The following is a 15,485-nucleotide window of genomic DNA, read 5'->3' as shown; positions in this document are numbered from 1 at the left end:
AGCGACAATTCTGAAAAAAACGCATTTTACTTTTTGTTATAATAAATGTCCTCCAAAAATATATAAAAAAACTTTTTTTCCCCCTCAGTTTAGGCCGATACGTATTCTTCTACATATTTTTGGTAAAAAAAAATCGCAATAAGCGATTATTGATTGGAATGCGCAAAAGTTATAGCGTTTTAATTTAGTGAACACTGATCTCTGCTCCAATCACATGGAGCAGAGATCAGTGTCACTAGTTGCTAGGCAGAACAGGGAGATACTGTTTACAACAGCATTTCCTAGTTCAACCACCCCGTGAGACGATCGCGGGTATGCTCGCGGCGATTGAGTCCGCGGGACCCGCGACTGGTCTCACGAGGGTCCTGACCAGCAGGCGACTGCACCGCCGGCGGCACGCTTCGGGTGGCAGGGCGGCAAATTTAAAGGGACGTACAGGTATGCTCGTTTGCCTGCCCGTGCCATTCTGCCGACATACATCGGCGTGCGCTGGTCGGGAAATACAGAGATTGAGCTGTTTACCCCATCCTCCAGGTCGTTTATGAACAAATTAAACCAGACTGGTCCCAGCACAGAACCCTGGGGGACCTGTGTCAAATGCTTTTGCATGGTACACCGCGTTTACGGGCCTTCCTTTATCTAGATGGCAGCTCACCTACTCATGGAAGGTTAATAGATTGGTTTGGCAAGAACGATTCTTCATTAATCCATGCTGATTACTGCTAATGATACCGTTTTCATTACTAAAATCTTATATATAGTCCCTTATCATCCCCTCTAAGAGCTTGCATACTATTGATGTTAGGCTAACTGATCTGTAATTCTCAGGGATGTATTTTGGCCCTTTTTTCATATTGGTGCTACATTGGCTTTTCTCCAATTAGTTGGTACCATTCCGGTCAGTAGACTGTCAGTTAAAATTAGAAACAATGGTCTGCCAATTACTTGACTGAGTTCCCTAAGCACCCTCGGGTGCAAGCCACCTGGTTCCGGTGATTTATTAATGTTTAGATTCCCAAGTCTATTTCTAATTCTGTCCTCTGTTAGCCATAAGGGCACTTCCTGTGATGTGTCATGAGGACAAACACTGCAGTATTGGTTACTGAAGCCCCCAATTCCCTTGTGAATACCTTCCCAGGAAAATATCTTTTTTTTTACAGGAATATTGACAACTATGGCTATAAAAGGGCGTGTTGGACAGCATAGAGGAGAGAGAAGCACATGAACAGAGCAATGGATTGGGGTGCTGAAATTGAGATGGATGCAATTTTTGGGGTGGGATTGTAAATACTGCAGAGAAGAATGTTTGTAGAGGAAACGTGGACACTGGACAGTGAAAAAATGCAGTGTTAATGTGATACATGCAATACTCCAGCATTAAAACTAGTATTTGCAATCTCTCTTTGGACTACAAAATGGGATGGAATAGGATGGGCTCCAAAATTTGCACTATGCTCTGTACAAAAAAATTAAATAATGACATAGAGTCTTGCTGTATACATCCTTCCTCTGGGGTGCTTTTTATTGCCAGATTGCTTCCAAGGTATTAAACATAGAATTATTTATTTCAGGTACTTATATAGCGCCATCAATTTACGCAGGGCTTTACATATACATTGTAAAGTCACATCAGTCCCTACCCTCAAGGAGCTTACAAACTAAGGTCCCTAACACACTAGGGCCATTTTAGACAGGAGCCAATTAACTTATGAAGATGTCTTTAGAGTGTAGGAGGAAACTGAAATACCTGGAGGAAACCCCAGGCAGATGGTGTTGTGGTCAGGATTTGAACCAGCAACCCTTTTTTTTGCTAGGTGAAAGTGCTAACCGCTAAACCACTGTGCTGCCCATATAATTCTGGATACCCTATCTGTAGCTAAAGGCTTTTTATAGTCACACTGCCATGTCTTGCCACAGTTCCTGTCCTGCTACACTGCTGCTTTTTAAGATTTATCCTTTATCCTCCAACCACCCATCCCTCCAAGCAGCAAAAATTACTTGTAGGAACCTTCGCCACTTTAACCCTTCCCTTCCCTTCTCTATTCGGCTACTAACCACCTATATGACATAAACGCTCCCCTGTCCTGACCTGGCCACCTCTGTCTCAACAGTTCACTCTCATCATCACTAGATGCACTTGCTCCTCTAACCACATGCAGAATCAGGCCCTGACCGTTACAACCCTGGCAAACTGACAACACTAGAAATCTCAAGAGACATTGTAAAAGATGGCGTAAAACCACCCTATATGAATCTGCCCTTCTAAAATACAATTCCTGCCTCCATGCTGCCAAACAAGCCTACTTTGTCTCTCTTATTAATACTTTGTCATGAAGTCCCCGTCGGCTCTTCTCAACCTTTAACTCTCTGCTTCGTCCCCCACCCCCTCTACCCACTAACTCACTCACTGCCCAAGAGATTGCCAATCACTTCAAAGACAAGATTCATGCAATTCATGAGGACACCTCCACTGTGCGTACATCTTCCCCACCCAACATACCTTGCCTAACAGCACATTCAACACTCTCCTCTTTTGAATTGGCTACTACTGAAGAGGTTAGAAAACATTTCTCAGATGCCCACCTAACCAGTTGTCCCTTGGATCCTGTTCCCTCACAACTACTACGGTCACCCTCTTCTTCTATCCTATGCTCCCTCGCTCACATTTTAAATCTCTCCCTCTCTAGTGGCACCTTTCCCTCCCCTCTAAAACATGCGCAGATCATACTTAAAAAGCCCTCACTGGACCCCACCAACCTAAACAACTTAAGACTCATCTCATTGCTCCCATTCACCTCTAAATTTCCAGAATGCTTAGTCTACAACCGTCTTAACCTACCTCAGTGAAAATAACCTTCTTGACCTCTTACAGTCTGGCTTTCGCTCGCAGTACTCCATAGAAACTGCCTTACTAAAACTCACTAACGATTTACTAACTGCTAAAACCAACAGTCAGTACTCCATTCTCCTACTACTTGACCTCTCTGCAGCCTTTGATACTGTTGACCACCCGCTCCTTCTCAATAAACTACATTCTTTTGGCCTCCGAGATTCTGCTCTATCCTGGTTCTCTGCATGTCTATCACAGCACTCTTTCAGTGTCACCTACAACTCTGTCTCCATTGCCCCTTTCTGTGGGGCATCTTGGACCCCTTCTCTTCTCTATCTACACCTCCTCTCTTGGTCACTTGATAACCGCCCACGGCTTCCAATGAAGTAGGGAAATCTCTGCAATGGGACAGGGATGGTAAAAAATAAACTGACAGGGGCTATAACCCTCCCTTATTCTATCCAAAATGAAAAAATAAAAAGTGTTGCCTATAGTTCTACTTTAAGTACAAAATTCTGATAATCTTATGGAGAGGACTAAGAAGATATAACCATGCCAATAGTGCATCAGAAAACATATAGCACAGCGGGGAAGGTTTGTGGTCCAGGATAATAAGACAGTCAAAATTAGAAGTGCCCCCCCCCCTCCCCCACAGTTGCGTAATGCTAGTCGCCCGCATTCGGGAAACAGTGCGGCCGCTTTATGAGGGCGCTAGACTAATTTGCCTCTCAGCTAGATCGCACTACACTAACAGCACAAGCCGGCGGGGACTCTTTCCGTGCTGCCCCCTGAAAAGTGCTTCCCTAGGCCTGGGCCTTTTCAGCCTAGGCCAGGATACAGCATTGCTTCCAATACCACTTATACGCCGATGACACCCAAATCTATCTGTCTACTCCTCACCTCACCCCTTCAGTCTCCTCTCACATTACTAACTTACTAACTGACATATCAGCTTGGATGTCGCACCACTTCCTTAAACTAAATCTCTGTAAAACTGAGCTATTAATATTCCCCCTGCCCGTGACCCCCTCCGCGACTTTTCCATCAAAATCAACAATGCAACTATCAGTCCCTCCCCTCACGCCAGGGTACTAGGTATAATCCTAGACTCTGACTTGTCATTTCAGCCCCAAGTCCAATTGTTGTCAAAAGTTTGTAGAATTCGCCTCTCATCATCTCTAAAATTTGCCCCTTTTTAACAAATGAAACCACCAAGCTTCTCATTCACTCCCTTGTTATCTCTCACCTTGACTATTGCAACTCCCTTCTCATTGACCTGTCTCTCCATAGGCTATCCTCTCTTCAGTCTATCATGAATGCTGCTGCCAGACTTATCCACCTTACCAACCGCTCAGTGTCTGCCAACCCACTCCTCCAATCCCTACACTGGCTCCCAATCACCCAGCAAATTAAATTCAAAGTACTAACCACAACATTCAAAGCCATTCACAAATCTGTCCCGAGCTACACCACCAATCTTGTTCCAAATATCACCCAAATCGTCCTCTCCACTCTACTAAAGATCTCCTAATCTCAAGCTCTCTCATCTCCTCCTCCCATGCTCGTCTTGAGGATTTCTCCAGAGCCTCTCCCATCCTCTGGAACTTGCTACCTCCACCGGTCCGGCTATCCCCTACTCTTGCTACCTTCAGGCGATCCCTGAAAACTCATCTCTTCAGGAAAGCCTATCACGTCTCCAACTAGTCTTCTACCACTTCCATCAGCTCATTCCCCACAGTTAGAACCTTTTGTACCACCTGCCCCACCCTATTAGATTGTAAGCTCTTCTGAGCAGGGCCCTCTTAGTCCGCTTGTATTTTATTGTATTATAAATGTATTGTCTCCTTTTTATTTTGTAAAGCACTGCATAAACTGTTGGCGCTATATAAATCCTGTATAATAATAATAATAATTTCACCAGCCGAAACAGACCTCTAGTGTGCCCCTTTACTGTTAAAATTTGTGATATGATTGTGATGTTTTTCCTGTGTCAAGTGGTTACACCTTCCCTTGCTGTCCAAACAGGCCCATCAGCTCCAATGTATGTCTATAGTAATTACTGTAATGGCCTCATGTGCAGGGTACACAGATAGCAGTTCTGTCCCTTGTCTCAACCTTTATATTTGCACGGGGCTTCAATTTTTTACAAGCTAGTCCTGGTTCCTATGAGAACTAAAAAACACAATTACTATACCTAGGATTGTAAAGGAGGTGTTTTTTTTCAGGTTTCAAAAACATTTTATAGATAAAAATGAACTCATGTTATTATACTGTATAACTAGACAACACAGGACTGCTAAATACCAGGAATGATTAATGATTGTGTATACGGCATTACTAGGTACTTAGGGTTTGTCTATAGGAATCTGTTAGTAATAAAGGTCAATGGACTGGTTAAACCTGAACTCTGGGCACAAAAACTTTCAATATATTCCCTTAATAGCCACAAAGGAAATACATAAATCTACTTTGTGTACACTAAAATGCCTTTGCAAACCCAGTTATTACTTTGTAAAAGTAGCAGTGACATCATCCCTGTGCTACAGATAGCATCTGCAGAAAGCATAGCTGTGGGAGGGGCCCAGCAAGTCCGCCCACTATAAGCTGCCTGCAGAAAACTACAGGAAGGGGCAGACACTAGACCAATCACCCTGTATGGGGAGAGAGAGCCGCAGTGACCAGTCTTTATTACAGGAAGCTACTGCATAGAGATAATAAGTGAAAAGTGGTGTTGCGCTCCACAAAAATTACTAAATTAATTCAATAAATACATAAATAGTGATAAACAGTAATAAATAAATAATACCATACAGGATCTAAAATATACTATATGTGACTATTTGAGATCAATTATTTCAAAATGTGCAACCTATTAAAAGTGTATCAATGCCAATTAAACATTATACAAACCATTGTAATGTGACCAGTTAGATATTCTAAATCAAAATAGTAAAAATATTCCTAATAAAGTGCAAACGAAATAGGTGGTGAAATCACAAATATGATTCACCCAGTGATAATAGATATAAAAAAACATAGGATCCAAGATGTTTCTTAGTCCATAAAGTGCATCCAGTGAAACAAATATATATTAATAAAATAAAAAGCACAATCCAAAAAAATGAAATTCTTAAGAGTGTCTCTATTTATAAAAAACAAGGAAATCCATATCAAGCCATGCAATAGGTGGGTCCACACTGTGCTATGCAGCGGACTAATTCCGTGAATGAAAGCAGGGGATAATTCCACTGGTGATCTCCTAAATCCTCAAGACAGGTGCTCACACACTGAGTGCAGTGGGTACCTTACCTCACTGCTGTGAGGTAAACAGCAATACGTTCCAGCGGTTAAAAATGTATGCTATCAAGTCCCTGATGAAGTCACGTGATCAATGACGATACGCGTAGGATTGGCTTAGGAGGATACCGGAAGTGACGTCCGGGGTACGAACGAAGAGTTTGTTCGGTTCTTTTCGCTGTAATTTTTTGCTTAATACTGTGCTACTGAATGTGAGTACCCAGGACTATGTCCTTTCTTTAAAGCGGGAGTCCGCCGGGACTCCGCGTTTTTTTTTTTTTTAAAAAAGCTAGCAGCTACAAATACTGCAGCTGCTGACTTTTAAAATAAGGACACTTACCTGTCCAGCGCGCCCGCGATGTCGGCACCCGAAGCCGATCTCTAGATCGTCTCTCGGGTCCTGCCGCCGCCATCTTGGGTATGGGAATCAGGAAATGGAGCCTTTCGGCTTCATATCCCGGTTCCCTACTGCGCATGCGCGAGTCGCGCTGCGCAATAAGGACGGTCCCCTCTGGGATCTGTGTGTTTCCCAGCAGGCAGCGGGGCACTTGCGGAAAGGGGCGGGCACTTGCGGAAAGGGGCGTAATCTACGCCCCTTTCCGCAGAGAGCTATCCCGGAAGTGGGTGCAGATACCTGTACTGTACAGGTATCTGCACCCCCCTCCCCTCTGAAAGGTGCCAATTGTGGCGCTTGAGGGGGGGAGGGTTCTGATGAGCGGAAGGTCCACTTTAGAGTTTAAGTTTATTTAGCAGTACTTCACTATTGGAGCCCCCTTTTCTTTTTTGGTTACGATCTATGGTCCATGGCTGAGCACCTATAGAGGATTACCTGGGGTGTCTGCACCAGCTGATAGCATACATTTTTAACCGCTGGAACGTATTGCTGTTTACCTGACAGCAGTGAGGTAAGGTACCTACTGCACTCAGTGTGTGAGCACCTGTCTTGAGGATTTAGGAGATCACCAGTGGAATTATCCCCTGCTTTCATTCACGGAATTAGTCCGCTGCATAGCACAGTGTGGACCCACCTATTGCATGGCTTGATATGGATTGCCTTGTTTTTTATAAATAGAGACACTCTAAGAATTTCATTTTTTTGGATTGTGCTTTATATTTTATTAATATATATTTGTTTCACTGGATGCACTTTATGGACTGAGACACATCTTGGATCCTATGTTTTTTTATATCTATTATCACTGGGTGAATCATATTTGTGATTTCACCACCTATTTCGTTTGCACTTTATGAGGAATATTTTTACTATTTTGATTTAGAATATCTAACTGGTCACATTACAATGGTTTGTATAATGTTTAATTGGCAATGATACACTTTTAATAGGTTGCACATTTTGAAATAATTGATCTCAAATAGTCACATGGTATTATTTATTTATTACTGTTTATCACCATTTATGTATTTATTGAATTAATTTAGTAATTTTTGTGGAGCGCAACACCACTTTTCACTTATTATCACATTTGAGGGGAGGGTTTGCACCTCTGTCGGTGTTTTGCTGCAACCATATTAGTTTTCTTGTCTAGCCATTGTATCGCGAGGATAACCAATAATTATTTACTGCATAGAGATACTGAACACTGGCTAACTGCAGAGATCTGGAAAAAATACACAAAGCACAACAAGGTAAAACTGAGGCCGCGTACACACGGGCGGACTGTTCGCCCAACTTAGTCCGCTGAACAGTGTTTCAGCGGACAGTCCGCTCGTGTGTGGGCTTCAGCGGACTGTTTCAGCGGACAGTCTGACGAACAAAGTCTTACGGAATTTCCGTAAGACAGTCCGTTCAAACTTGGTTTTGTCCGTCCAAACTTGGTTTCAGCGGACAGTCCGCTCGTGTGTAGGCAAGTTGGACGGACTAAGTATCGCGCATGCTCAGAAAGGGTTTACACGGCCGAAGGTTGCATTGCAGTGTATAGGACGTTGTTTTTCTAGTCCCGTCGTACGTGCTGTACACGTCATCACGCACGTTTTCAGCGGACTGTTCGTTCATCGTGTGTGGTCAAGTCCGTTCATGCTAATTTTGAACGGACTGTTTGTCGGATTGTTTGACGAACTTAGTTGGGCGAACAGTCCGCCCGTGTGTACGCGGCCTAAGACTACACATGCCTATTATATTTAGACAATATTTGCTTATCCTGGAGTACAGTTTTAGTAACTAAACACATTTGAGTAATTTTTGGAATTACCTTGTGGCTACAGAATTAGTTCTGTCACAGCCTTGTCTACCTTAGGTCTAAACAAGACGAAAACATGAGTGGTCCATAACAGATCCTCTTTTAAAAAGTAGATTTTGCAGGCTTTACATGATTGAAGTGCCATGTCAGCTTGTACTTCTGCAGAAGCATAGGTTGTAGTGTGTCAATATTACTCCTGCATAGACTTACAGGTAAGTCAGCTTTGTCACCCTAGGAGTGGAAGCACCAGGAAAGGCAGGGTCACCAGGTACAAAATTAAAACCAAAGTGCAAAAACAGGACACCTGCTGGAAACAGTTGTGGTTAAGCTACCATTTAATCATTATTTTTAGATTTAGATACACTTAAACTATACTTTAAGTATAATTAAGTTCTTGATATTAATGTATTTCTTGATTCTTTTGTTTGGCAGGTGCAATAAGGAAAGTATTTAACAATCGAGGATATACTGTAGAAGAACACAAAAACCTGACAGGAGAAGGAATGTTAGACATCATGAAGGAGTATCAGAAAAAAGATCACTCTAAAAATGACAGCTTTATCTGCTTTATTCTCTCACATGGGGACCAAGGAACTGTGTTAGGTGTTGACAGAAAAAAGATGCTCATCAAAAATCTAACTAGTTGTTTCAATGGTCGGCATTGTAAGTCTCTCATTGGGAAGCCTAAAGTGTTCTTCATTCAAGCATGCCGAGGAGATGAACTTGATGGGGGAGTCACTTGCGAGGGAGACGGCAGTACATCTACATATGAATGTGATGGAGGAAGTCTTCCTATTACTGCAGATTTCTTAACAGCCTATGCTAGCCCTGAAGATTATAAGAGTCTACGGGGTTCTGAAGGTTCTATTTATATTCAGAAGCTTTGTGAAATCTTGGAAAATCCTAACCACGTGTAAGTACAAATATTTTGGTAGATAACGATAAAGGATTTTTTTTTAGATTTCAATATGTTTATAAATTTTTACCAATAATAACAGTTGCAAAAACATAAGATAACGCCAGAGCTCCCCAAACGAGGAGAGTAATGGGCAAATATTTTCAGATAGTAATGCGTACATTTTCGAGAAAAAGAACCATTCAAATATAAAGATGTTGATGAGATGACGCTCACAGTGCAATTGAAGGGCAACCAAGTGCTCAATGTGGTGTAATACACGTCAGGCAGGACAGTGAACAAAACATTTATGTGACAAAGTACATAAAGTAGTGGTCAATCACCCTACATAACCTTGTACAATGAATTATTAAGAATGTAGAAAACCAAGGAGCAAGCAGCTCCAAACATCAGTAAAAGAGAAGCGCGAAAGCAGTTGGGGTATCACCACCCAGTGCTGGGATAAGGTAATTTGGTGTCCAGGGCGAACATGGCAAACTGCCTCCGCTCACACCCTACGCGTTATGTCATCGTCACGTGCCGGTGATGTAACACGTAGGGCATGTGCAGAGGCACACGAGGGACCAGAAGTGACGTAAATGCATGAATTGGTCCGGTTCTCAAGATTTTAATGCTTATAAAAATAGTTTTTATTGTACAGTAAGTGCAATTTTAGCCTAATAAATTAAGACGTTTTAACAATATTACACTATGGGAGGCTCTTTTTTATATGTTTTCATAACCTGGACGAGACTAACTCAGGAACATAGAGGAACACCTTAATGGAAAAGACAGCTAATAACATATCTACAACAGTGGGAATCCCTATTAAGAGGGCCCCTAGTGGAGAGAAATCATGGAGGAATGTGAAGGATTTATGTTTTATGCTTTGACACAATTAAAAATGAGGTGAGAGTTCTGAGGGCACAGTGGTGATTGAATGACACAGGTATCACACACAGAAGATTCTTTTAAGCACAAGAGGTGACAGGCAGAGAAAATAAATTAAAAAGTGAGCTCCTGCGCTACTATGGAAAGATATATAATGCCTGGATAGGTGCTGCACACACCGCATGAGTCAAACAAATCTCACAGGTAAAAAATATTCGAAAGTGGTGTTGCGCTCCTATCGTGAAAATGTCAATAATTAATGTGATACAATAAATAAATATAAAAGTGTCAATAATTAATGTGATACAATAAATAAATATAAAAGTGAAAAAATGTTCAAATATAAAGTGAATAGTGCTACCATATAAAGTGTTGCTGTGCTGCTAAATTGCCACAATACCATATAAAGTGCTGATGTGCTATTAAATAACTACAATATTCACAGTGATCATAAAGAAAAAATAGTAGGGCAAATAATCAAACATGAAAATATCAGCATGAATAGAAATAAATAAAAAATAAACAAGCGTGGCACATTGATATAAAAGAAGTCCATGATCCACAATATTGCATATAGCCCGATCTGAAATGTCCGGTGCCACTGAAGTGAAAGTCTATATATGCAGTGAAAAAAAAACCTCAAAACGACAGTGAAATCAGTGAAACATCACACATAAGGCCCCTTTCACACGGGACGGATCAGTAATGATCCGCCCCGTAATGATCCGCTTGCTCAGCGGGGATCGCTTCCTTTGTCCCCGCTGAACCAGCGGCGGACAGGGCGGTCTCTGCACACTGTGCAGGGACCTCCCTGTCAGCTCTCCGCTTTCCTCTATGGGGGATCGGATGAGCACGGACCGTCTGTCCATGTTCATCTGCCCTGCAGATGGATAGAAAAATAGGATTTTCCTCCGTCTGCAGAATCGGACAATAGCGGAGGTGGACAATAGCGGGTGTCTGCGGATGTTTATCCGCAGACACCCGCTATCCCATAAGAATGCATTTATGTCCGTATTTCATCCGCAAATGGATGGATGAAATACGGACATAATGTCCGCATGTGTGAAAGGGGCCTTAGTGTCAGATAGTCTTCAAAAGCACAAGTGATTCTCAGGTGTCCACCGAGCCCGTGAGTGTACTAGATAATTACCTTACAGCTTTAAGGTGAACAGCACAAATCGTTAAATCCTCAAAGAGGGCTGACTCCTATGTTTCACTTCTCCTGTCCAAACCAGCCTCTTATTCCCAAATAGATAACGAGGGTAACTTGAGAAATGCTCAAAAACAACATTGTGGAGCCTGCTATGTTGTAGTAATTTCCATAATCCAAAATTTATTAAGAATTAAAATGCTACTCACATTATTTACAATTTATTTCTATTCATGCTGATATTTTCATGTTTGATTATTTGCCCTACTATTTTTTCTTTATGATAACTGTGAATATTATAGTTATTTAATAGCACATCACCACTTTATATGGTATTGTGGCTATTTAGCAGCACAGCAGCACTTTATATGATAGCACTATTCACTTTATATTTGAATATTTTTTCACTTTTATATTTATTTATTGTATCACATAAATTATTGACACTTTTATTATTGACATTTTCACGTTAGGAGCGCAACACCACTTTAGAATATTTTTTACCAGGCAGACAAAATAGAGACTGAATTTATATATCGTTCATTTTTATTTGAAGCATTATCCGACAACAAAATCCATGAGATTTTTTCCAATGGCTGTTGGCTCAAACTTGTCTTGCATACACACGGTCACACAAAGTTGGTCGGAAATTCTGAACGTCAAGAATAGTGATGGACGAACTTCCGACGGGACGTTTCGCGAACGCGAAATGCGAACGGACCCAAACGTTCGCGAAACCGACCGTTCGCCGCGGGCCCCATTGACTTCAATGGGAGGCGAACTTTGCAAACCTTCATGTCGAATTTGCGGCCACGTGGTAATTATTAGGGGGTAAAACGTAGTCCCACCATCTGGACAATGACATAATACATGTATGAGGTGAATTTGGGATCGATAACTACAAGCATTTTTATTTTATTTGGGAAATTGTTCTAACAATTCAGGACTATGGAGCTAATGAAGGCAATGGAGGAGAGGGAAGGTCAGGGACCAGGGTAGGCAAAGAAGAGGGTGCAGGAGATGATCACCAGCAGCGTGACATACCGGAATGACACATGCACCGTGATAGAGGCATCTGACAGCAGCACCGTAATACAGAGCACTGACAGCAGCACCGTGACATACAGCGCTGACAGCAGCACCGTGACATACAGCGCTGACAGCAGCACCGTGACATACAGCGCTGACAGCAGCACCGTGACATACAGCGCTGACAGCAGCACCGTGACATACAGCGCTGACAGCAGCACCGTGACATACAGCGCTGACAGCAGCACCGTGACATACAGCGCTGACAGCAGCACCGTGACATACAGCGCTGACAGCAGCACCGTGACATACAGCGCTGACAGCAGCACCGTGACATACAGCGCTGACAGCAGCACCGTGACATACAGCACTGACAGCAGCACCGTAAGCAGCCCCAGGAGGAAGTCAGCACAGCACAGGGATGGTGTGATCCCCTCATAATAAGAACCCCCAGGAGGAAGTCAGCACAGCACAGGGATAGTGTGATCCCTTCATAATAAGAACCCCCAGGAGGAAGTCAGCACAGCACAGGGATATCATAAGCAGCCCCAGTAGAAATATGACACCGCTCAACCTCTTCAAAGAGGAGGGTAGGGGCATATAGTACGGTGTGCTTTTTTGGGTCAAGGAAGTGAGCCAAATGAATTAAGAAGGTCTGTGTGCTTGATTAAAAAAATAGTTTATAGACATATACATGGTCTACTGGTCACATGTGTTGAATTCCTCCGAGATCCATGCCTCATTCATTTTTAGAAATGTGAGGTAGTTAACACTGTGGTGAGCTAGGCGAGTACGCTTATCGGTCACAATCCCCCCTGCTGCGCTGAACGTCCTTTCGGACAGGACACTGGATGAGGGGCAAGCCAACAGTTCGATTGCAAATTGGGCAAGCTCTGGCCAGAGGTCAAGCCTGCCCACCCAGTAGTCTAGGGGTTCATCACTCCTCAGAGCGTCCACATCGGCCGTTAACCCAATGTAGTCGGACACCTGACGGTCTAGGCGTTCCCTGATGCTGGATCCGGATGACACCTGTCGATGGGTCGGCTGAAAGAATGACCTCATATCCGAAGTCACCAACACATCTTCAAACCGGCCTCTTCTTGCAGGCGCTGTTGGATTGGTACCCGCAAATCCTTCTCTGGGAGTGGGAATTGCTCCTCTGCCAGCGCACGCAAAAGCAGAATGCAGCATTTCTCGAAGCAAGGCCTGGAAGTGCTGCATTCTGACAGCCCTCTGCGACGGCGGTAACATTTCCGCCATTTTGTGTTTGTACCGGGGGTCTAAGTACGTTGCCACCCAGTACTGGTCCTTGACCCTCATGCTTTTTATACGGGGGTCCCTATTAAAACACTGGAGCATGAAGGCCCCCATTTGCACTAAAGTGGAAGCGGTGTGGTGGCCTGGCTCCTGCTCATCATCCAGGATAATGTCGTCCTCTTCATTCTCCTCTCCCCATCCTCGCACAACAGGGATCCCAGAAAGGTTTAAAGCATGCTCTTCTTGCTCCTGCTCATCCGCCCCGGCACCATCCTCCTCTGACTCCTCATCAGACTCCTGTTGTTGACTTGTCTCAGATAGAGTAGCCCCCCCTGGGAATTCATCCAGCATTGCGACTTCCTCATCTTCCCGCTCCTGCTCCTCCACAGCCTGATCAATGACACGACGCAATGCACGCTCCAGAAAGAAGGCATAAGGTACCATGTCACTGATGGCGCCATGGCTGCGACTGACCAGTTTGGTGATCTCCTCAAATGGCCGCAGAAGTCTGCATGTGTCGCGCATGAGCAGCCACTGGCGCGGTGAAAAAAAACCCAGCTCCCCAGAACCGTTTCTTTCGCAGAGTTCATACAGGTAGACGTTAACTGCACGTTTCTGCTGGAGCAGCCTATCAAGCATATAGAAGGTTGAGTTCCATCGCGTCGGGCAATCGCAAATAAGACGTCTGACCGGCAGATGGTGTCGCCGCTGAATGTCAGCAAGGCGAGCCATGGCCGTGTAAGATCTTCTGAAATGGGCCGAGATTTTCCTTGCCTGCCGCAAGATGTCCTGGACCCCAGGGTATTTGACAAGGAATCGCTGCACGACCAAGTTTAAGACGTGTGCCATGCACGGCACGTGCGTGATTTTGCCCTGTTTCAATGCGCTAAGCAGATTGGCACCGTTGTCACACACCACTTTACCAACTGTCAAATTGAGCGGTGTTAGCCACTCATCTGCCTGTGAACGCAAAGCTGAAAGGAGTGCCGGGCCAGTGTGGCTCTTTGCTTCCAGGCACAACAGACGCAGCACGGCATGGCAACGTCTCACCTGGCATGTGGAATAGGTTCTGGGGAGCTTGGGCGGTGCAGTGGAAGAGACGCTAGCAGCGGAAAAGGAGGAGGCAGCTGAGGAGGAGAGGGAGGAGGATGGAGTAGGAGGAGGAGAAGAAGAGTCAGGCCTGCATGCAATCCGTGGCGGTAAAACCAAATCTACACGGGTGCCACGGGTTACATGCTTGACGGCCGTCAGAAGGTTCACCCAGTGGGCAGTAAAACTGATATACCTTCCCTGCCCGTGTTTGCTAGACCACGTGTCTGTGGTCAGATGTATCTTGGCACCGACACTGTGTGCCAGAGATACATTCACTTGCCGCTGAACATGGCCATATAGCTCTGGGATGCCCTTCTCTGAGAAATACTTCCTTCCTGGGACCTTCCATTGTGGTGTTCCAATGGCCACAAATTTGCGAAAGGCCTCCGAGTCCACCAGTTTATATGGCAGTAGTTGGCGGGCTATGAGTTCTGACAAGCCAGCCGCCAACCGTTGGGCAAGAGGGTTATCCGGCATCATCATTTTTTTACGCTCAAACATTAGGCCCACGGAAGCCTGCCTTTTTGCAGAAAAATGTGAGCTTGGCGTGATGGAAGGTGGAGTGGAGGACAATTGTGAGGAGAGAGGAGAAGGAGAAGTAGAAGACGAGGCTGGACGGTGAGAGCCTGCAGTGTGGCTTTGTGTGTTCCGTTGCTCCCACTGGGCTCGGTGATGGCTGCTCATGTGCCTTCTTAAGGCGGTCGTCCCTAGGTGAGTATTGGGCTTACCGCGACTAACGCGTTGACTGCAAAGATTGCAGATGGCAACGCTATTGTCAGCAGCGGACACGTTAAAAAAAGCCCACACTGCGGAGCCATGTGCCGGTGTCCTGGGAGCGCCAGATGT

The 15,485-nt window shown here is 44.3% G+C and overlaps 1 protein-coding gene across 1 annotated transcript in view; it reads left to right on the top strand.

Annotated features, from left to right (window-relative positions):
* Positions 1-15,485, top strand: part of LOC143924351 (caspase-3-like) — a 123,506-nt gene that overhangs the window by 57,674 nt on the left and 50,347 nt on the right. The window contains exon 8 of the mRNA XM_077448625.1: positions 8,758-9,238. Coding sequence (XP_077304751.1) covers positions 8,758-9,238 — 481 coding nt within the window. The remainder of the gene's footprint in view (positions 1-8,757; positions 9,239-15,485) is intronic.

This window comes from Lithobates pipiens, unplaced genomic scaffold (assembly GCF_037356315.1).
Source record: "Lithobates pipiens isolate NorthernLeopardFrog02 unplaced genomic scaffold, aLitPip1_a1.2 Scaffold_22, whole genome shotgun sequence".
In the NCBI taxonomy this organism is placed as follows: domain Eukaryota; kingdom Metazoa; phylum Chordata; class Amphibia; order Anura; family Ranidae; genus Lithobates; species Lithobates pipiens.
This window is presented reverse-complemented; position numbering and strand designations above follow the sequence as displayed.